Raw genomic sequence first — 24,365 nt, forward strand, 5'->3', positions numbered from 1 at the left:
CAAATACAGATGCTTCCATACAAGTAAAGGGCTTAGTGATTTACTGAATTGTGTTTCCCCCCTCTAAGACTGTTGTGAAGATATAACTAACAAATGTAACTATTTCACAAGAAAAAAGTAAAGATTAGAGTAAAGTTGAGAAGAAAATGTTTTTCTTTATTATCTATCCCACAAATAATTTCATGACCCCTCCGATTCACCTTGTGACCCCTCTGGAGTCCATGTGGGTTTAGAGTACAGTAAAATCCTGAATTCATTGATTTTTTTGGCCATTTGGGGGTGGTAAACACAACCACATATGGGAGAGCTTGTTAGCAAGTAGTTTATTATTTATACATTGAGCAGCCTGTGGTTGGGCCGCAAACAAATTCTGAGAAAAATACCTGGGTCTTTAGCTGCTGAATGCTCTATTATGTTCACTAGCTAGCAGCTAACTTTGTCTATATTCTGTTTGGCAGGAACCACTTTCATATTAAACAGTCATTTAATTTAGTATAGGTATGAAAATATTGATATGAGCTGCTTTAAACCCAAAATGTGAGCACCAATATCTTCAACTGACACAAGAAACCAGGCAATTACTGAGGTGTTTAATAAATAACAGCATGAACAACACAACAACAACAATAACAACAACAACATTAAAAGCTTGAATTCATTTAGTATATATACACATACTGTATATCTTTTCATTTTCATTTGATTGTATAAACCATAAATATGACATGCAGTCCTCATAACTTAAAACAACCAGGACTTCTCGGACTGAGGTAGGGTCAGGGGCCAAGGGGTTGGATAGATGAAGTTGTTTGTGTGTGTGTGTGTGTGTGTGTGTGTGTGTGTGTGTGTGTGTGTGTGTGTGTGTGTGTGTGTGTGTGTGTGTGTGTGTGTGAGAGAGAGAGAGAGAGAGAGAGAGAGTGAGTGTGTGTGTATGTTTGGAGGTGGGAAAGAGGATTACAGTATTGGCAATTAAGCTGCAGTGGCTGTTTAGTAGAAATGTGTGTGCTTGGTTCATAGTTCAGTGGTCAGGAGTTGTCCTCCCCAGTTAGTGCCCCAGTCGTCCCGCCCAAGACTTCCGGCTGAGAACACACACACATGCGGCGTTGATGCGGATGAAACGCCAGGCTGTCCGTTCCTTGAAGATGGTCAGGGCGCTTACGAATACATGTGTGTTGGTGCAGTAGGAGTTCCAGTGGTGACTGTCAATGCCCCGACAACCCGGGTTGCCTGATCTGGAGCCCTGTTTGCCACCCCTTCCCCCTGTCCTTCCAGCGTTTGCAGTCCCGGAGCCTCTGCGCGTGGGGGATCGGCAGGTGGTCTCATAGAAGAACTGTTTCTTCACCACGTTGTTGATTATAACGTTGGGCAGCACTGTCACCTCATTACCAGCTATGTCTGTGGCTCGTGTCAGGTTGCCCACCCAGGTATTTATGCTGTCACATACAGAGTACTCTCCTCGGTGCATGGTGTGTGATCCTGCTCTGCGCCTTACCCTCACCCCCCTCACCCCTTCAATGTCATAGCCCTCACCTTCCAGGGCATCATGTGATGGGGCCACCTCACTGAAGACAACGCGGGGCGAGGAGCGGTAACGTCTCTTGGAGAAGAGTTTGGGGTCCACAACTGGACTGGATGGGTCAGGGGAGGAATGCCCAACGACAGGGATCCTATTCTGGGTGTGTGAAGTGTGTGCCCGATGGGGCCTCTTGGCCCTGTGGTGGCTGGTCCTATGATGCTCCTGTGAAGAATGGTGGTCCCCTGCTGCTGTCTGCTGCTGTCCTGCTCTGTGATTGGCTGCTGTCTGCTGTCCTACTTTGTGGTTGGCTGCCCCGGCGCACCGGGCCAATCCACCTCGCATGTTCAGTACAGCCTGGACGCCGATCAGGAGGAGCAGGACCAGTGGTGACGACCTCATGGGCACACGTCCTGAGCCAAGCACAAGACAAACATACATGTATGATATAGCACTTATATGTCATGCTCATTGAAAGAAAATAAAAAAATCACTTTTCAAATAGGAATACCAAAGGTTTTTGAAAACACAGTATTAGTTACTCAAATGTCAGGATTTGTTTTATTTGTCAGTCAAAATAATGGTCAAAATAGGCACTTTGATGGCATTTGTTAGAGCATTGAAAACCGGATGTGGCCATGAAGCGTTAGTTTAGGCAGAGCACCGTTTTGCTTGTAGTGGCTAATTGGCATCAGATGGCTGCAATATGCTTCACAATAATTGGCTCATTCACAAGTGGCTAGTAACGTCCAATCGTATTCATGCCGGTATATTATTAAATTAGAGAGCGGGCATGATAACATGTCAATTATCAATGTCTGCTGGTTGTTTCCAAAGTTCTGCTTCTCGTTTAAGGAGTAGGAAATAATCACGGTAACAGGACCTTTAACTGGATATCGACTCGTTACCGGGGTCTAAGCAAAAAGTAACTGTTGTGCTACTTGTGCTTTCATTCATTGCCAGTGACATTGCATGTGTCTGCTCAGTGGGCCACAGGTTGTTTAGTTAACTATGGCTGCATTTCACGGTTAAGCCTGGTTGCTGTGCTTTGCTCTTCAATAGTCAATTTGTGATCAATTAATAGATATTGGCATTTATGGCTTGCTTGCTTGCCAGTTCATTATGCTTCTGAAACTCTATTGCAATGTTTATTCATTTTCATGCCTGTGTATTTTTTAAATTTTTTTGGTTTGCCTATTGCTAATGCCAAAAGATATCAGTCTGATTACTTCTGCCTGCATGGGCTCAGCTGGTTTTGGCCACATTTTCCTCTGGCGGTTTGAACTTGTTCTAGTTAAAAAATAGACATACTTAACTTTATTGGCTGTCTGAGCAGAATCCTCATTACTGCGAATTCCTTGAATGCTCCCTTGAAGAGTACCCTTTCCCACCAATCTAACTGTATAATCATTTGCTGTAAATCAGAATTAGTCTTGTCCTACAGATCTAGTTATGCTGTGTTTTCTTTAAGATAAGTGCTTTGGGTGTCCATTTTAGCCTTCACAGGAACATCTCTGGTTCTTAAATGTGGATGTGTCTTGTTTTTGCATGTTGCTGTGGTGAGTGTTTATGTGTACCTGTGGAATGTGTCCAGTTGAAGTGGGAGCCCCTGTGGACTCTAGAGCCAGACTCCAGTGCAGGCCGGGCTCCTCATGCCTGCCATCTGGACCCCCTGAACCACAGCTCTGTAACACAAACATACAGCCCAGATACTTAAATTAATCACTGATTCACGATTCAGCTTTTCTTATGCAGTCTATTGATATTTTTACTGAAAAGAGAAGACTAAATGGAACATATTTTGTCTTCTTGAGACAGCACAGTGGACATTCTTCTTTCAGACTGACATACTGTTTGGTTTCAACGAGTAGTAAAATAGTAGGGATGCACTGAATGTTTATCGGTTTTGTTGCATCAATTTTGCGCTGGATAAATGTTGTGTTAAGGCTTTTGAAGCAGTTATTTTTCAAACAAATAATCATTTTCATGTGAAAGAAAGTTTGTGTGATTGAATTTGTGCTCCTTCAAAGATAGCGTAATGAAGGGTTGAGTGACTTCAGTTCAGTTATTTTTTTTCCAATAATGATCTCTTTTGTTTACTTGGGGCTGAATAACAACAAAAAACAAAACCAAAAGAAACAACAACAACAAAGAAAACAGCTGCATCGACCCAGAATTTCACAATTGATACCTTCCTATAAAATAGTGCTCTGTAAGTAAAACTGTCATCTCTTTCCCTGACAACCACTGCTCTCACAAACATACACAATTTACCATTATCTGACCTTATCTCTTGCAAAATACACACACACACTCACCATGTTTAACTCTTAGAGCTAAGACTTGGCTTTGGAATGTGCAGCATTTCACACCTCATTAGATGTTACGTATATATTGATGGAAAGGCACTCCAACATTCATCATGCAAACGCATGTAACCAGTGTCTTTCTTAGACACGTGTCATTGATGTGTATGTGGGAATGCTTGTAAGGTTGTTTTCATAAATACTTTGCATGCTTAGATGCCGAGGTGTGTATGAATACACACATCCTCTCACACAAACACTCAGAAGGTAACTGAGATGTGTTGAAACTGGCTTGTCAGTATTTGTGACTCATTTGCAATGTTCTTTAAAACCCATCATGCTAGTACGTTGGAATACCACACTTTTTTTTTTTTAGTATTTTAAATGTTCAGCTCAGCATGTTTAATTGTGCAACCTTGTTGTTAGCGGTAGAACGTGTATGCTGGATATCAAAGTGTTTCATAGTCATGTTTGCAAAGTTTGCACAGTGTAGCACACTAACCAGAAGAGGTCAGTGTTGCCTGTATAGACCAGAATTCAAAGTCAACAGTCAAGCAGCTGAAAAATATTAAAATGTCACTGTTCCCATTGGAAATAGTAACTTGGATGCATGCGGGAGGTTAAGGAAATTAAATCACTTTTCAGGTATTTTCCCACAAGCCTAGAGAGCTCAAGTTCTTAATATTTTGGCGCTTTAAACTAGTGGCATTTATCAGCCCAATTAATTGGCCGACAGATTAATCGGTCTATCACTACTTTGAACTGTGTTTTCTACTTGTTTGTCTACAAGGCCATGGTGGAGAGGAACTATAGTGATGTGTTTGTACTCAAGTACTGTATTTTAAGGAACTTGTACTTCTCTACTTTTCTGTTTGAGCATTTCTATTTTAATACTAGTTTATACTTATTTTCCACTACCTTATTACTATAGTCACTGGTTAATTTTTAGGAAAGGATTCAGCTTTTCACCTCAAACAGGTATATAACAATAAATGCTAATTCCTCCGTCACAATAATTCAATCATAGTATGGTCTGTGACTCTAAAAGTAGCGTTTCTATATAATGAGTGCTTTTACCTTTTGCAGCTAAACCATATGCACTTTTTCCACGTCATTAAAACACTTAAATGCAGGACTTTAACATGTAAATCTCTTTTTTTTTCACTTAACTTTTTGAATATTCAACCACTGCAACAGGGTCTGTTTGGCATTGCAACTGCAAAATATTCAAGCAGTCTCGGTAGAGGGAGCTGTCGTTTGCGACTTTCTGGAAACTGACCTGTGATATCTTTTGGCTTCAATAAACACAATCGCACACTCGCACGCCTACACACTCACACACATATGGAGCTGGTCCAAACAGGCAGTGAGTTGATTGATCCCGGCTGACGGGCAACTCACTATTTACATGGCCTAGGGTGAGCCTGGAGGATCCTAATGTTAAAAATATGTGGCTTGTGTTTAATGCCAGTGGAGCCAGCGTAAACACTGCAGCGTAGGTGCACAGGGGTCAGAGTGGTTTAGAGAGCACCTCTGATTTATGGGATTACTTCAGCACTGGATCAGAATCTGTCTGGCTATCCCTCTGACCCACTCACAAAAATACTGTATGCAAAATAACAAACAGCGCACACATGCAACGCTATACATCACTGTGGTAGGGTTTGGATGTGTTCACAATGGAGTTTGTTTGCGTTGCAGTTTCTGCTTCTGAAGTTGTGTACTTCTTGTATCACTGGAAGCTGATATAGTTCAGCTACATTTACACGGTGTTGACTGGCCTGGAATAGGATATATGAGATGAAATGGTGCAATGGATTTTACATGTGACTGTACAGTACATTCTATAACAAACTGTGGGAGCAAAGGCATATATGGCTGATAAAACAGGAATCAAACATCATCAATGATCAAACACACTTGGGAGATGCCCTGAATAATATAAGATCTAGTATAGGAGACAGTCCTGCTCACATACAGCCAAATAATGACAAAGGTATTCCAAAACCATTTAAGTGCATACCACAGAAATGACAGACAAAATATGGTTCCTATTTCCAGACACTCAACATGCTGTATTAATATACACTGGTATAAACAAAGCAGTTGTTGGATATCCTTTTTATGATTCATGCCTTCTATAGTTTGCACAAAAGAGGATGTCTATGAGAACAGACTTTGTAAAAAGGTGTCATGTGTCTTACTTTAGTGTCACCTGCTCTAAGGAGGTTCAGTTTCTCACCAAAGGATGATTCCCCAGTAGGACTGCAACTAATGACTGGAATGAACAATTGACTATTCGGTTTATGAGTCGCGCAATTATGTCTCGATGAATCAATTTTTTTTTCAGGACAAACTGGGCTATCAGAATAAGGTTGAGGGCTTGACATTAACTTTTAAGTTAAGCAAACTGATTTAATTTATTTGAATACAAAAAATACACTAGGTTTTTCATTTTATTTCTGTAGCCTATTTATGAATTCATTATGTATACTATAAACTGTATATGGTTCAAGGTTAATTTAAATATAATTTAAAATCTTACAAACAAATCTTACGAAGCTCTCTTAAAAGAATATAATATACTTGGTACTTATTCATAGAACCACATTTATTGATGAGAACTGAGAACCCTCTTGTTGATGATATGTTGCACCCCTACTGGGTATCATGATACCAGCACCAGTAGCCTTAAAGTGATACTGATACAAATACAGTTCTTCATTTGATACCCAACATATAAATGGCTGTGTATTGGCAAAAATCTGGCGATACAATACATATCATGATACAGAGGTTACAATGCAATATATTACGTTATTTTAAGCAAGACGATGTATTGGGATTTAGGAAAACTGTCATAGTATAAAGAACACACCACCATAAACATACTTGGTACATGGCAGTGGAAGCTTAGTTACAGCACTGCTATCTAGCAGTTGGGGGTTTGAAAAACACAAAATGAACCACTCCGTCACAAATCTTTGCATGTAAAACTATTGAGTAAAAGTCAAAACAGTTTCACAAACATAATATTACGATAGTGAAGTGTATTAATATTTTCTTCTTTTCTATATACTAAAAGAATTGATTGGAGAAGTTTTGATTCATTTTGGTATGGAGGGATACCAGCCCTATTCCTTGGCTTTGTCAAACTGTAAACCAAGACCACCACCTTTGAGTCATCTGTGACTTTCAGATGTTGCAATGGCATTACTGTTCAAAGCACCACATGGCACAACCTACCGGGTTAAACTAGATTGCCAAAGCTGCTGACAGTATGTGGAAAAAAGAGAAAGTCATGCAGCTGCTAAGTTGTGACCTGGAAAACCAATCATTAGGCAGCATGAGAGGAATACACATCAGACGGAGACTAATTTTCTAGCCCAAGGCAGTGGAGCCCAGCCACGCATTTACTGGTACTCACCAAGCAGCGTTAACTAGTAACACATTTTCATTTAGTGTACCAGTTCATAAAATGCTCCATTGATCAGACTCTGCTATCTTCGAGCTGCCAGATTACTGAGTGTGATTACAGTACAGTGTGTTGACTGTGATACAATGACAACAAGGCAGGTGGGCCAAAACATGAGCAGTTTAGGGGAGTGTTGCCTGCCATCAACCCGAGGTTAGTTTACATTTAGCAGGGGTTTCTTCCTATGTGTGATACATTAGTCATTAGATACAAGTCCTTGTTAAAAGATGTGCAGGGGCCACGTCAACAGTTCTCTAAAACAAACACACACCTCTCTCTCGGAGCGATGACAGCAGCATAAGATTATGAGGGGGTGAGAAAGAGAGACTGACAGCTGCGGAGATAGAAAGGAGATGGAGAGTGGGTGATGCAGAGGGAAACAGAGAAAGGTAAACAGTATTTCTGTGTCTCTCATCAAGTCAGTGTAGTGCAGATCCTCCTTCTGTCATCCACTTGAAATAATTATCAAGTGGGATGACTGCCAGGTCAACTTGCTCTCTTTTTACTTTTACACTCATCCAAATGTTGGAAGACATATTTGTTTCCTCTAGAGAATTGCTATCGAATGCTCGTTAATCAATGCTTGAGAAAGGCAACGACTTATAAGGATCAGTCTTTGAGGACCAAAGAAGTCTTGGCTTTGGAGAAGATTTTATTTGAAATGAAACTCCCAAGTTAAAACTGATGGTTGCAACAGAATTCACATGTGCATCAAATTCCTTTACAGAACCACACATTGCAATAACTCCATTTCACGTCTAGCCACTGCTTCAATCACCGTTGTAATCGAAGCTTGTCATCTACGGAAAGACAAGCTGCACGTCACAGTTTAGACAAGCCGTCTCGTGAAACAAATACAACAGCCAAGATTCTGCCACGAATCAAGTTTTGTCACGCAAAATGATGTCATGCAGTGTTTTTTAAAAGCCCAATAAAGTTACACTCTCCAAACGTTCTGGAGAGGCTGTCAGTGAAGCCAGTTATTCTTGGAACTACTTTAAAAGTCTTGTATGTGGGATACACTGCACAGGTCAGACAAAAAAAAACATCAGAACTACAAAATAAACTTTGGAAAATACATTTGTCCCCCCAAACCCCCACCCCGACAAATCAGTTTAAAAAAAACAACAAATAGTGGAGTGCTTGTAATTCTGTCACACAGCGCCCTGGTCCATTTCCACAGACATTAATGAAGTATATTAAGATGGGATTTAATATAAACTATCATTTGAAGATCCACAAAAGTGTGTTTCTGTGCAACGATGAAGAGTGATTTTCACTCATTCTGTGATTAATGAACATTCCAGTTCAATTGCACTGAATTATTTCCATTGTAGACTGCTAACGACAAAAACTTGTGCAAAGACATGCATGGTAGTGATACTGAAAATCAAACTAAGGAAGCCTGATTATTCTTAAAACTTCCTTACATCAAATTGGACTTAAATCACTGTTTCCATTCAATTGTCAAGAGAATTTTAAGTGAACTTTAAAAATGTGTATTAGTTGTGTTTCCATTGACTGGTTTTGAGCGAATAAACTGGCCTACAGTGCATAGTTTTAATCTGCCAGTAAACAAAGTAGAAGAAGTAGATGTTGCAAACCATAAACAAAACATGTTGAGAGAGGTCTTCAGGAATTGGATTCAATTGGGCAAGTCTTAATTATCTTTCACGTCAGCTTGTGTTAACCATGTTACCTTATCACATCAAAACATGGCAGATAATACTGTGATTCGAGGAAAAAGTGTGCATTATTGGTATTTTTCTGCACCTCTTGTTTCTCAGTCTGCCAGTAGCTTTAATTCCAGGCTGAAGGGGAAAAAAAAAATAAAAGTGAACACAGACTTTAGACAGTCGTAATGTGAGTAACAGAGATAAAGGAGATCAGCTTCTGCCCTGTCCTTTCCCCTCATCTTCATGTTTAACAGACATTTTCTGTGAGAACCAGGGCACCTGTTGTGCATCAGTGATACTTCAAACAGTAAACTATGCTGCTCTGGCCTCGGAACACAGGAAGAAAGTGACAGGCACACACAACCTGTTAAAGCATTTGACTCCTCAGCACGATGACAAATGATGTAAGATATGCCCAACAAAAGAACATTTATTCTACAAACTGTTGCAGAACTGAACTGAGCAACTGCTATGATATGGAACAAAAGAACATATGTGCACCTCAGCTTGTATTAGCTTGATGGGTTTACTGGGTGCAGCAATGAAATATGCCTGGCGTGTACAACACACAGGTAAACGTGTTTCCAACTTTCACTAAAAACAAGTAGCTTTCAAAAGATTGACCTTTTATTCAACTACTGAATATTCTGGCAGCCACACTTACACTTCACTCATCCACTGAATGTTTTCCAGCTCAGTGACATACTGCCAACAAGACCTCTGAAATATATCTGTTTCAAAAGGTTTTATGAGCAACCATTTCAAACAAATTTACCTGTAATAAAATTGTAAATGAACATGGTGCCATGTTGTACCACCATTTCACACAAGTATTTCTCTTCCTCAGCAGTGGTAACAAAAAAAGCTTTTGTATCGGTGCATGGCATCTTGAGAATATCAGGGAATCAGTGAGCCAAGGTGTGGAAACTAAAAGGAACACACTTTGGCAATGAGCCAGCATCTTCATCCTGCTGTTTCGTGACTTTCTCTGCGTCTTTCTCTCTGTCAGTCTGTCTCTCATTTATCCAGGTTCTCCCTCTCTGCTCATGGAATTTGACCTAATGTTCATATTTTTTCTCACGGTCAGAAGTATCTTTCTGGATAGATCACAGTTTCTGTCTTAACGGCAATAACATATTTCAACACTGTGCAAGAGCGTGTGTAGAGGTAAAGAGCAGTGCTCTTGTGGATCCGCTCTATCATTTCCTTGTGTTTTGGGGAAATTACACAACCATCTTCTGGTCATATCCTTGGAACCTCTCACTGATCTGACCCTACTTGTCTTCCAACTTGGCTGTCTCGACTGTTTGTGGATTTAGTTTTTTTGCATTGTGGGCTACTGCTTCAGATTCTGTAAAATGATTACTCCAAAGAAGAAAAGTAAACAGAATAAGATTTCAATTAGTATTCTGAGTGGACTTAATTTGTCTTGGGACTGGGATAACTAAAACAGTGGGACTTGTGTCTGCATATGGCTCCACTTTTACTCTATTTTTTTTTAACCAAATCAACCTGTCCAACAAAAGTAGCTGTCAAAGTATTGATTCAAGAGGAGAAAGGTGTGTCAGTGCAGTTTAGCTGAATGTTAGGTCTATCTATATTAGTAATAAGTATAAAATTAAGTTTAAGTCATCATACACTCTTGACGTCTTACTTTCTCTTTGTTGTAGCAAGGCGCAAAGGCACTTCAACATTGACATGGCTCCCTTTCCTGTCCAAAATACTGAAGCACAGTTCCAGGAACCACAGGATTTAAGTTTCGCTCAGACTGTATCTCTCTGGGCTTCAGCTATGCATAATGCTGCATGTGGTAAAACTTTGAAGTCTGCTCTATTGTTGGCACAATATTTGTTCCAGAGTCGCTTTTTATTTGCAAGGGCAACCCTGAGACAAAGCAGAGACACAATGTTCCTCAGCCATTTCCCTGTTGTCACACATTGTCTTACAGTAAGTGGAACAGTGTTTCATCATAACCGAAAGATTGAATCCTTGTGATGTTCGTGAAAGAAATCCAAACTAAACAGCATTTTAGCTGAAGGCAAAATTCAGCACTAATTGCATTTGGAAGAAATGATAGTTGGAAATAGAAACCGTAAACTGAAACAATGCAGCTCTTTGTACACTAAGGAATATCATTGGTATGGTATTTTGTTTGTTTATTTAATATTGTGGTTTCTAGTATGTTCCCAGGGGAAAGAAAACTACCTTTTCGATGTAATATGAATGTTTTGGAGATGTTCATGAACAGGTGAGTCATATGTTATCCTTGCATTTAGACAAGCATTACAATGTATTCAGTATTCATTGTAATATGAGTGAGCCCATTCCTCTAGCAATGTGAATGCAACTGGCTTGAAGTAATGTGAACTTATATTACCAGGCACATTATGGTAGAAAATCAAGAGTAATCGTGCTGGATGCTCCCTTTTGGTTGGCAACCACTCATGCATTCCTGACTGTATTATTAAATGGTGCCTTCTTAGCTACATTGCTAGTTGTTGCTAGCAGTAGATCGCTCTGTTTCAGAGACTCAAGCTGTTTTTTTGTAACAAACCATTTAGCTGCACCTGCTTTTTTTGTCTGGTCTTGATATCTGCTCATTCTCTTTTCTTATATTGTACACTTTTGGAAATTTAGAAACACAAGTTATACATTTTTGTCCATCTTTCAGTCCAAGCAAGTCAATGGCGATTGGCATCACCCAGTCAGTATGGCTTGACCGAATTTTGCAATGGGAACACGTCTTAGCTTCTGACACAACTACCATCACTCTTTTGATTAATTTACTTTTAAAAGGTCCTTAAAGACAGTGAATTTTGTGATGCGGTTTAATGTCCATATAATGAACTCTTGGCAGCTTGGACACCAGCAGAGCACCATGGCTGTATGAGTGAAAGGTCTTCTCTCCCCGTTTTTCTCCTCTCTACAACCCATGGCCCATCCCCTGTCAACCCACTCTCTTCCTGCACTGGTCCAGCAGATGTGGGAGGCCAGTCCTCTAGGCCTTGAAGGCAGGATGAACACAATGATTAACATGTTTTCCAGACCCCTAGTTTTTATGACCTTGACATTCAACAATCTTCTCATGACAAGTGTTTAATCATTTGGCATGGCCATGATAATAACTCCCCTTTCTTGGTGAGGATCTAATATCCCACAGTGGAGCACCGAGAGGAGGAGGACCAGAGGCAGGAATGCCGGTCTGGCCACAAAAGTGATGTAGACAGTGGGATGGAGAGGAAGGAATCAGAAACATCAAGGGATAGGGAGAGGCAACAAGTAATGGAGGGCGGGGTACAGTTGGGCAATGAGATGTCTTGGGAATTTAGCAAATAAAGGAGCATGTGATACAAAGAAGCAGAGGAATTAAGTACAAGGTTGTAGGGCAGCAGAAATAGAGAAAAAGAGGAGTTCAAGGACAGGGGAGGAGGATGAAATTAAGGCTACAAGGAGTTGCAAAGAGTTGAGGAGTAAGAGACACATGGAGTTTCATTGCTGAGTCATTCCTTGAACAGTCGGCAGAGAAACGGTCTCAGAAGTGTTGTAGCCAATGTTGCGTATTTACTCTCAGAGCATCCACCGGAGCAGAACTTCAAAATTGTTATGTTGTCCAAGCAGAGGTTCGCTCATGTTGATACAAATCCTCTCAGATATTACCTATAACTAGAACCGCATGAATTTGATTTATTTAAACTTGACTGGACACTGATGAGGTCACGTTTAAATCTAGATTTCTAAATAAATAAATCCCTGTTGTGTTTCTGATAAAGATCACTGATTATCAGTTGTTCATGAACTGAATCGCATCTTAAGTTTGATTTGACTTTCTTTGATCTTACAATCTGATGTGCTTTAATTGCGTCTTTCACAGCTTATGCGTCGAAGTCGGCATACAGATTTGCATGCAGTGTTGAGTGTATGTTGCCAAAACAACAAAAAAACAAAGTGATCTTGAGTCACCCAGGTAAATTTCACAAAGTGAAACATGGGCGAGACAGATGTGCTCACTTAGACACCCAAGTTTTTCCGTTGCTGCGCTTCTAATGCCATGAGCATGGGTGTGGGCCCATAGACGCAAATTGGGTATATGTTACATCAGAGATTAAGTTATGCATGTATGCACTACACAATAAGCATATAACTATTTGCCATATTTTTATGAATTGCTGCATGGGGAGGATAGCTAATAATGAGGAGAAAAGTTCTGTAATGAAAATTAGCTTAAGTTAACAAAAGTATAGACAGTGTTTGAAAGGCTGTTACAGCACACTTAAGGTTCTCTGGTTGAGCATGGAACATTGAGCTTTTCCTTCAACTTTCAGTGCAACAATCAGTGTAACATGGAATTGGTTTGTTAACCTTAATTACATTTTCTTTTGGTCCGGTTGTGCCAGCACGCCACCTCTGAAGCATGTAGATATTAAGTGTCTCATTCCAGGATACTGATTTTAAGCAGGTAAATAACTCACTCACTCATCATGCATAACTGACAGCCTATAGGCATTAACCCCAAATCTTAATTTATTTATTTAATAAACTTTATTTCTATAGCACCTTTCATACATGAAATGCAGCCCAAAGTGCTTTGATTTGCTATAGGACATGCTAACGGCCTGGCTCAGTGGATAACAATACCAGAGGATAAATCTTTTACAGAGACTTCTTTCCTGTAGTGCCACTGGCAATTCAGGAAAAATATCTCAACATCTAACTACCAAGACTTTAGTTTATGAGCTAATACCTGCATTAATGACATCTGCATTGGCTCGTGCTGTACTTTTTGTAGGCGATAGGAAGGAAATCAAATATCCCATTTTCAGTATTTCAGTTATCAGTTATTTGGATATAATGAATATAAAGTGGGTAAAGGCAAATAATAGAACAGCTAGAACAGTCTAGTCATTTCAGAAAATTATATCACTGTACGTTAATGTGGCCTTTAAAACCCGGAAAAGACAGTACTTATGCTATATTACGACATCCAATATCAAAGATGATATCTATAGTCCCATATCACTATATAGATATAATATTGATATATTGGCCCGCCCTAGCTTCATGTTTAATTTTTTGTTAATGAATGTTAGCATGCTAACATCGTAGTGCTAAATGCTAATGTGACACTTACTGAGACCACTTTTGAGTATTTGGTGATTTCTATTTAACCGAACATAACCGACTAGGGGGCTACTATCACTTTGCTGTACTTGTATTTATGGTCTTGTCAGGACATTGCTGAATTCTCTGAAGAGTGTAAAAATGTGATCTTGTCGTCACTCCTGGTGTTTGTTTGATTACAGTCTCACCCTGCTCACTAAAGACTTGACCCGGCCATTCGCTATTCTGTGTGGTCTGCACATCGTTCTGTCATCTCTCCCTCCTTCTGCTTCTGTCTCTCTCTGTCTCCTATCTCACTGAGTCCGAATCTCCCTTCCCTCCCTCGCTGATGTCAACCACCTGTCTGCGTGGGACCTCCCAGGCCCATCCTCTGTCTGTTAGCAACATGCCATGTTCAGTGTGTGAGCGGAGTTATGGTGAAAGAGATATAGTGGCTACTTTCTAGCATGTCTGTTTGTATGTGTGACCTGCAGCAAGGGTTTGGATGAATTTACATTTACGATGTAGCTTGATGCACAAGCTTTACAGAGAATCCAGAAGAGAGAAATGGCTTCCTACAGCGTCACCCTCCCCAAAACACGCTATCGATCCTCAGGTTTAAACTAAAACAAAACTAGATTACAAATAAAACTGATTGTTTGAAGGCAGATGTGCAGAAAACTGTGAGTGCTTCACACCTTTGTAGTTTTTAGGATCGTGTCTGGCTAAAACAACAATAAGAAGAATGATGCCTTATTAATTTTTGCTCATTGTGTAAGAGACCAATCTGTTATGACTAGCCAGTAGCTCAGCCTCCTGTATACTGTGCATTCCACAATCGGTATAATACCAAGAAGTGCATAATAAGTGGCTTCACTTGTATCCTTGGGCGATAGGGTGTGTGTGTGTGTGTGTGTGTGTGTGTGTGTGTGTGTCTTTTTTTGATGAGTATCCAACACCAACACATGTATACATATACACGTACACATCCACATTGCTCATACACATGTACAAACCATATTCCTCTAATGCTGGTGTTGTTTATGTACTTTTTTCTTCTGTACTTTCTTTGTTGGAGTAAACCTGATCTCTCAGAATACATGGTAATTTGCAAGAACAGATGATTGTATTTAAACTGTGTTTATAACACAGCATTTGATAGCAAATGCTAATTGTATCTTATCTGAGGCTTCGAGGTGAATTTAAATATTTGAAAACATCTAAAGTATTTTTGTTCTGTTGATGGCAACTAGGGAGAATTTCATGTCCGGACAAGCTATAGTAACCTAACAATCGAGAAAAAAAAACTGAATGAAAGCGAGAGTGAGACAGTGTCATCACTTTAATCCCATAGTACACACACACACACACACAAACATAAAAAGAGGTTGCGGTGGAACAATTCAAAACACCAGACGTGCACTTAGTCAACAGATTATGACCACAACACTGTTATTGTAGCTGTAAGAACAGTAATTTGCTGATTTATCAGCTACTGTTTGTTTGGGCTGCGTGCACATGCATGAGAGCAGAGCGAGTCATAACTGAAAGTCATAGAGGCATTTAATGTGGAATGAGCAGGCATGTCTACACATTTAGTTGTCATTTTTTGGAAGCATACACAGAGCACACACGTACATGTGCGCAGACAAATGGAACAGAAACTGGCAGACACAGGCAAACCTAACCCTTTAATGGAGCACCTGTGGGAACCAGATCTTCAGCACAAAGACTGCATTAACAGTCCTGGTTTCAATTTTAGATGTATACAGAACATGCATCCAAACAAGAGAGTGTATTATTCTTGATTCTTTTACAGTGCTGAAAACCAGGTCCATATGGAGGAAAGGGTTGCCGGGATAAAAGAATATGCTCATGTCTGACAACCATTATGTCCAAATCCAGTACAAATGTCAAACAACATTGGCTGTGATTGAATACTTTTTCTCCTAAACTTTGTGGGAAGTTGTTTGCAAAGGAAACATCAATGACAATTACTGCAGAAAGTAACTGATGTCATGTGTCTGTGCCACAGTGTTCAGGATTCTAACCTGCGGTGACCTTCAGAACCCTGTTTTCCTCCACAAACACAAACATAACCCCCCCAAGCCCGAACTCTGACCTCTTACCTCTCCCACTGATTCCAGACGGAACACTTCAGCTGGCTCACTTTACACCAGATGTTCTTACCCCTGTCTGTGCACTGACCTGTGGTATACTGCTATAGTGACCCAAAAGATAACCAAAGCAGGGCTTGAGTTTATGTTTTGACCCATGAATTATTATCTCCTCATTTTTACCCAAACAGGGAAGCTTGGATGTTTAAACATCATCTATTTCAGATACTCTGTCAGAGACAGATATTCTTTCTTTATTTTTCTTAATTATGTGTTCTTTTACACATTGAATGTACCTTGAGAACAAAACATTGTGTTTTATTTAAATGAATGTGACTTGCACAGGAGGCAAAGGCACAACAATAATATCATAAATATGTCTGTGTTCAGCAATTAAGCATCAATTATCTTTGACCTGTGATCTATAACAAATGTGATATGATTTTGATCAGCATATTCTCATCAACAAGTTTGTATGGTATGTAATGAAAAGTTCTGCACAAAAATGTTACGAAACAGCATGCCCCTGAAAAGGTAAAAAGCAGGAACTCATTTTTAAAAAAAATTATTTTGATACATTGTGGTGTCAGTTTCACTTAATTTGACAACTTTGATTTGATTTTTTTTTAATCTTGAACAATCTTTAACACAAAGATACAACACAAACAGATGAATCAATTCTGATTGAATCCTTCAAAGAACAACCACAAAAAAATATTTGTCCAAGAGGAAACAGGTAGAAGTATAGTGCTCATATAGTCCTGCCCCTCTTTACAATATTATATTTGCAAAAAATATGTATATTGCATTAAAAATGCAGGTCACACAGCAACATACAAAAATACAATACAAATTTCTGTATAGGTTAAACATATATATATATTTAATCTATTTTTGAGATGAAACAATGAACAACAAAGTGCACAGAATCTTAGCGCCTCTTCAACAAGCACACACAAACAAACTTGTCCATGTGTGCCATCCAAGTAAAATTGCCATTAACTGGCTGAACTGCAAGAAAACAGGATACAACTGTACCTCACAGAAGATTTTCAATCTCTGTAAATGTACAGAAAACTAAAACAAATGATGGCAAAAAAATAATGCAACGCAGGGAAACATTTTAGTGCTTAACCATAACCAACTTATGTAAAACTGTCATGGGCAAGATCAACAAGGTGGCAATGTATGTCTGTTGTGCTGTCTGTGTACTTTACTTTCACAAGAAAGGGAAAACTGGATTCCGTTTAGAGCACATGTGTCAGAGGAGAGGATAAAGATATATTCTCATATCAATATGTTATATCACCTCTATTCTAACAACTACACAGACTTAAACTTAAACTGAAACACTGTCCCATAATGATGGATACGTGGAAATCACTATAGTTTTTGGCTAGTTTTGCTGAACAGATGTACTGAGATAAGGTCTGATATAAGACCTCTTATGCTAGCTACACTATCTTTTTTCTTTTCTTATCTTTCCTTTTTCCTCAGCTGGGAATCCGTATCAAAATATCATAAGGGTCTATTTAGGCTCTGAAAACTCTCTTCCTCTGAAGAGAACCTTCTTTTCAATCCAAGACTCTGAACACAAACTGGTTTGGACCAGGTTAGGTGTGCAGCATAAGTTATGTCGATCTAGCCAGGTTAAAAGATTGTGGCATCGAAAACTCTGGCTTGAGGCTCAACAAGCTTTGCTAACCCACTAATATCACTTCCCGGTACACCCATCTGATAAACATCAGACGTCATGTTCTGTGTGAACAAATCCTTAATTAGTTTGTTGCCAGCTGGCACTGTCCCAGATTTCATTTTTGTATTTAAAAAAAATGTTTTTTTTAGTAACATTCTAGTAAGTCTGGTGCTATGTTGGTTTTGACCTTTTTTGTTCTGAAACAAATGTGCGGCACTGTATTAGAATAGAAAACTTTCTCTGAATTTAACATCACCATTAAATCACGTCACATAATGGTCTAAAACGCTTTGATGCTGTCTATATTGTGCTGCAAGTGATTCTAGGATAGATGCACGATTATTCTTTTTGACACTTATCGGTGCAAATCTGTACTGAAGATAAAATTTTATTTATAAAAAAATAAATCTAAAAAAAATGTTTTGGTAGCATCTGAATTAAGCATTTTGGAGATATAGATATTAATTGATCAAGCATATTTAGAAAAATTATAGTGGCAAAATTCTGAACGTGCAGGTGATTTTTCTTTTTTTACTTTTTGAAGTTTGGGATGTGAAATAAGCCACAGCAATTTTTAATCAACCCTCACCAAATTTTATACATCGACTTAGACATGACCCCAGATGCAAACTGATTTTTGTACAAATCGATGCAACCAATTGAGTGAAAACTCCTGATCGTGCGTCTCGGATTTCAGGTTGATAGTTCAAAGCATTCATGAACAAATTTTTTGCCCAAAAGTTTTAGACAGGATGTCGAGAATAGGATTTTGAGAAAATTGAGAAAATAATCACATAATTTTACATTTTTCGAGCAGAAAATGCAGATGAATTGAGAGATTTAAATGAGAGAATTTTGACTGTAAGCCAAGCTGTTTTTGAAATAACTGCTAAAATATAAACTTGTTTATTACAGCGCCACCTTGAGGTTAATGAGTGTAATTGATTGTGCCTGAGTAGTGGGTGGAATTGCAACTCACCTGCCAATTTTGTTTGTACAGTTTTTGTTGCATGAACACTTTTAGCTATGAAAAATAATAAGAATGAGAACAAAAACAATAGGGCTTCAGCGGAAATAATGAACTTTAACAAATGCCACATCGCTTATCCTTATCCCTTGTTTTTGTATTTTGGGCCATATTGTTGTGTTCTGTTGCACCAAATCCAGTATAGTGCTTCACAACAGGTGTTACAAGAATAACGATGTTTGTAATATACCTAAAAGGTTTGTGTTCAGGCGAAAGGAAAAGCATTGCAGGACCATTCACATTAGTAGTGTCACTTTAAGGGTTAGTGAGGCTGGTTTTAGGCCCTCAGGTTAAATAGTCACAGTTAAATTGACAGTCCAGGTGTGCTGTTGCAGCCTCTCCCCTGCCCAGGTGTCCTATACAACACGCTGCAGTCTAGACAGCTCACCATTCCATCCTTTATGTGTTTAGGGGTGGATCTTTTTTTCTTTCAAAATCTGAGTGAGTACAATTTCATAGATTTGCATGCCTGTGTTAAGATGTTAAGATGATAGCATGATGTTGTGTCATCACACTGAAGAGAACCGGACAAAACAACATTCAAATCCTTCTTGAAATCTGATGATAGTACTGACACAGTACAGCCTCTATTTATTTGATATTTGCAACTGAATGACAAGTATCATTTGTAAGACACAGGTGTAGTATTGTAATTGATCAATGCATTAATGCCCACACACCTGAAAATGAAAATGCATGAATGCGTATCATGAACTAAATAAAACTTGAGAATAAATGTACACAAACTCCCAAGATACCATGTAGGGAACAAATCTATCAACCACTTTCTAGTTTACTGACAAACGCCATCTAGCACAGCTGATGGCTGTATCTAATAATGAGATGTTTGGATATTAATGCATATGTGCTCTAAACAGGATGTCTTTTTTTTTTAAATATATGCAGTCTCTGGCATGCCTTATTCATGAATGAATAGAGCATTTTCAGTTAAAATGCAGTAGCTGCAGCCAACCAAAAATCTGTGCTTCTACTGATGCAATACTGGCTTAACTTTACTGAATAGTGATGTGTGACGTTTTGATCCAGTGTTCATGTTTTCACCTCCACCAAGGAGGTTATGGGTTTGTGCTATTTCTCAGCAGGATTACGGAAAAACTATTTGTTGCCAACGATTGCGATGAAACTTGATTGAAGGGTGAAGCATGGGCCAAGGAAGAACCCATTCAATTTTGAGAGTGGAGTGGATCTAACTTACAGGGTGAATACACAAATTATTTGCACTTTTCTTAACATTGCAACTATGGCATGACCTAGGCAAAGGTCCTCGTTCCCCAGTTGTACTTCTATTTGTTTATGTTGCGGCAAATATGCTTTTTTTTCACCCACTGATAGACACACAAGCTTTACCTTAAAACTGTCACAGATGCGTTGCTGGTTGTACAAAACAGTTTGCATCTGACATCCAAGATTGCAAAGGATACACGTTATGTATTATTGACAAAAAGAGACAAAAATCTGTGATTTTCTATCAATTATTGTACTCTGTAAAGTTAAGCCAATATTATGTTGGTGCCGTAAACTAATGCATTCTTAGTAACAATTGAGTTAGTTCGATATTTGTTCCATAACAAGTAGTAAATGTTGTGTACCTTATTTATTTATTTATATATTTATATACACACACACACATACATATACATGCACACACAGGTGCTAACATAGGGAAAGCTGTAATTCAGCTTCAAAGGGAAACCTGAGAGGGTCATGAATAATCACAGACATCTTTGTCTGCAGGGGAAAACAGCACTGTCCATCTGCCCTACACACACACACACACACACACACACACACACACACACACACGCACACACACACACACATACACACACACACAGTGTGTAGTACATTTTTTCTCCCAATAGTTTATATGGCTTAAGCTGTTTTTCATCAGACAGACTCAACTGTAGATGAGGAGCCTAGGGACACATAGTTGGTTAAATGTTGGTTAACGCAACAATTTTTTTTTCTTTTCTTTTTTTTTTAACCCAACTGACTTCTTATCTAGCCTTTAAATGATGTAAGAAAGTACACTTTCTTCTGGTTGTTGACATTTCTATGTTTGAGACATGGTATAGATCTACTGTATCATCTGATCTGTATCACTGTCAATAGGGTGACAGAACAATGACAATGAAACAGAAGCCACTTGGTTAGGGTGGGGTTTAAAAAAAAGTGTTTAACGTAACTACAGTGAAGCACGGGACATGAACAGCAGTCTCCAGGGTGAGAGTCCTGTGTTTGTGTGACCCAACCACCACCCGACCACCTCACCACATGCACTTAGTCACTCTTAATTATAGAGCACTTGCTTTGAGCATTGAATTTTGCCGCTAAAGGGTACAGTAAGGCTGACAAAAAAATTGATGCTCGGAAAATAATTGATACAAAAAATTGTTTCCGATTAGATACTTACTTGCAAAAGTTTTCATACTTTTGCTATCAACAGTGCAGCCTCCGCCTCCTCCAGTTGACGTGTAACGTCAGCCAGCAGCGCTGCGGACAAAACAAGACAGAAGCTACAGCTCGTCTCTCTGAAACATGAACGCTGCTTCATCACGGTAATAACTGAGCTGGCTGAACACTGCTAGCGCTGCTGCTGGGGGACCTTTACTATAAGTTTTAGTAGAAAATGAACAAAGCAAAAGTGCCATTTGGAAATATTTAGCATACGAGGCTAACGACAAGGGAAAGGCTGTAGGATGTAAATGAGTCGCAAGCAGCAAGCGTCTAATAATAAACAGTAACTGTCCTGCCCTGACTAACAACAACCTATTCACCAACTGAATCCAAGGTTTAACCTCCTTCATGGAATCATGTAATGCGCATAGAAATCCCTGAAATATATAAAACACAATAAAACAAACGAGAGTTTGAAAGTATTTGTCATACACCCTACAGTTATGTGTTATCTTTCTTATTTTCACTATGACAGACAACCTTTAAAAGTGCTGTTATTGATGTTTCTAATATTCTTATCTTTATTTTAAAAATTCTGCATCAAACTGCATCACTTTTCGATTATTTTCCTGGGTATCCGTATCAACTTTGAAATTCTACTATCGTGTAGAAATGCACCGATCCGATACCTGGATCGGATATTGGCTCCGATATTGACTAATTAGCTCAATTGGAAATGGGATCAATGAGGCCAATCCAGTCATTTCTTTTTTATTAATATCATACACAGCAATACAGTTACAGTGATCTATCACTTCAATTCTATGTTTACAACACCGGTTAGGGTTTTATATAAAATTTAAAAATATCTGTTTTCAGTGCACTTTACATGGAACTGTTATTTATTTATTTTTGCTGATAATGTACACTTTGTTATTTGTTTATAAATAATAAGTACATTTATATGTGTTTATTTGTTACCTTGTTTGACAACAAATGTTTATGTCAAGCCTGATGCCTTCACTCACATGTCAAGGTATACGCTTCATTCATTCAACAGTAGTATCGGATCGGTATTGGGTATCGGCCGATACGCTCAGCCCATCTATCAGATTGGATCAGAAAAAAATGGATTGGTTTATCTCTAGGGTCTTGACAACCCCACCTTACAGTTGAAAGCCCTATGCATTTTAAACAGAAGCTCAAGGGTGCATTGTGCGTCGGTATCAAACGACAGGCTGCCTTCTACGACGATGGCATGATTGTATGTGCAAAGCCACCGTGTGTGTATCTTCACAAGACCAACACATATAAAATTTAATTTTCCCCACCTTTTTTGGTTAATCTTTAATTTCGAACATTTATTTTTGTACAGGACGAAGCACCTTTTTGGTTGAGAGCGCTTTACTCGCTGGTTTTGATAAGCTTTTTTTATCCAACACAGATGCGTGCACACACACACACACACACACACACACACACACACACACACACACACACACACACACACACACACACACACACACACACACACACACACACACACACACACACACACACACACACACAATAATGTAGAGCCAGACAGTTTACGGATATGTGTGTGGGTGACAAAATTATGAGTTGATCTTTTTGTATTTAGGATTTTTTCATACACCTACATTTGTTTTACATCTTCAGATTCACTTTATCAACAGGTTTAATATGTCTGACCAGATGACTGCACCAACAAGACACTGCAGAAGAGCGTGATGTTTGTTTGTGCGCGTAAATGTTTGTTCACAGTGACATTCCTCCCCTGTCAAAGCCGAAAGGAATTCCCTGGTAGGAGTGGCAGGCATGAGGTCTGTGCTAAGCACACATACTTCCATACACACGCGCAATAATTGCGCACAAATATACATATTGGAGTGTAAAATATTGATCAGCTACGCACCCATACAAGCACTAGGCCCCACCCAGACATATGGGTTACCTCAGCAACATACTTCATGTCAGACATTGGAGCTCATCAGAATCTACAAGTCCTTTAAGGGTTGTGTAACATGAGCGGAGAGAAAGACAGATAGAAAAAGAGGGGAGAGAGACAGATAGAAAAAAGGGGGAGAGAGGGAGAGAAAGAATAAAGGTAACCTGATGTCCCAGGAGTTTCTGAACAGTGAACTGGTTCCTATTGAATTTTTGAGAACCCCCTTTTTCCCCTTATCCTCACCCCTAATCTCGCTTTCTCTTACACTCTCTTCTCTTCCATTCCCTTTCTCCACCTGTATATACTTGCACAACTACTGTTGAAAGAACTTTGTCAACACAAACCTAGTATTTATCACCCAACGAAAGTTTTCTTAGTACCCTGTGTATGTAGTAGTCAGCTGGAATTGTCTCCCCCCCAACAGAGGAGTTAGCTGGCTGCTGCTGAGTTCAATCTCAATTCAGAGGCTTCACTTTCACTAAATGACAGGTATGAAGATAACTTCGGAGAGAGACTCTTCTCCTCTCTCATTTGTCTATCTATTTTCTGTCCTATATGCACACACACACCCCACAAAGAGTTTTAAAAGAACAAGGTAAGACTCACCACCTTGTTCTCTGCTCTGCCCAGTGAGTGAACTTCCAGATAAACTCTGCTATATTCCACCTCACTCTCTCCAGGCCAAGGGCGGAATTATCCCAATCTCCAAAACTGTGAATCCAGGTCTCGGGCCATCCACTCTTGTCTGTCTCCCTCCCACACTCTTTGAGAAATGAATTATTCTAAAAGTTTTGTACCAAAGCTGTTCCCTCCCTCCTGTGTATGGCTCACACAGGAGCGAGGACTGCAGGTCCTAGTGCCTACCCTTTCCACGTGTTGACAAAAAAGAAAAAATGTACAACTGCTCATAATTTGCACCTAGCTGCTGTTATTCATCCTCTCCTTCCATGCACTGTTTTATCCTTGGTGCTCTTTTGCGTAAATCTTTGGAAACTTACACGCAGTGATGATTCAACTGCTTTTCATGTGAGACTTGATGTCACCTTCTGGTGAGGTCAGGGTTTGTTCTGT

The 24,365-nt window shown here is 39.3% G+C and overlaps 1 protein-coding gene across 3 annotated transcripts; it reads right to left on the bottom strand.

Moving 5' to 3' along the window:
- Positions 1–773: 773 nt before the first annotated feature.
- ngfa (nerve growth factor a (beta polypeptide)) lies at positions 774–24,042 on the bottom strand. Of its 3 annotated transcripts, XM_083920016.1 has the most exons (4): positions 23,901–24,031; positions 21,342–21,421; positions 3,091–3,198; positions 774–1,926 (listed from the first exon to the last, which is right to left on the bottom strand). In XM_083920016.1, the coding sequence occupies exon 4, from the start codon at positions 1,913–1,915 to the stop codon at positions 1,046–1,048; it is 870 nt and encodes a 289-aa protein (XP_083776142.1). In that variant the 5' UTR covers positions 1,916–1,926; positions 3,091–3,198; positions 21,342–21,421; positions 23,901–24,031; the 3' UTR covers positions 774–1,045. The 3 variants fall into 3 exon arrangements, with proteins under 3 accessions (XP_083776142.1, XP_083776141.1, XP_083776140.1); XM_083920015.1 differs by lacking the exon at positions 21,342–21,421 and having other exon boundaries at positions 23,904–24,042; XM_083920014.1 differs by lacking the exon at positions 21,342–21,421 and having other exon boundaries at positions 23,901–24,038.
- Positions 24,043–24,365: the final 323 nt, after the last annotated feature.

Source organism: Echiichthys vipera (genome assembly GCF_963691815.1).
Source record: "Echiichthys vipera genome assembly, chromosome: 9".
Lineage (NCBI taxonomy): Eukaryota > Metazoa > Chordata > Actinopteri > Perciformes > Trachinidae > Echiichthys > Echiichthys vipera.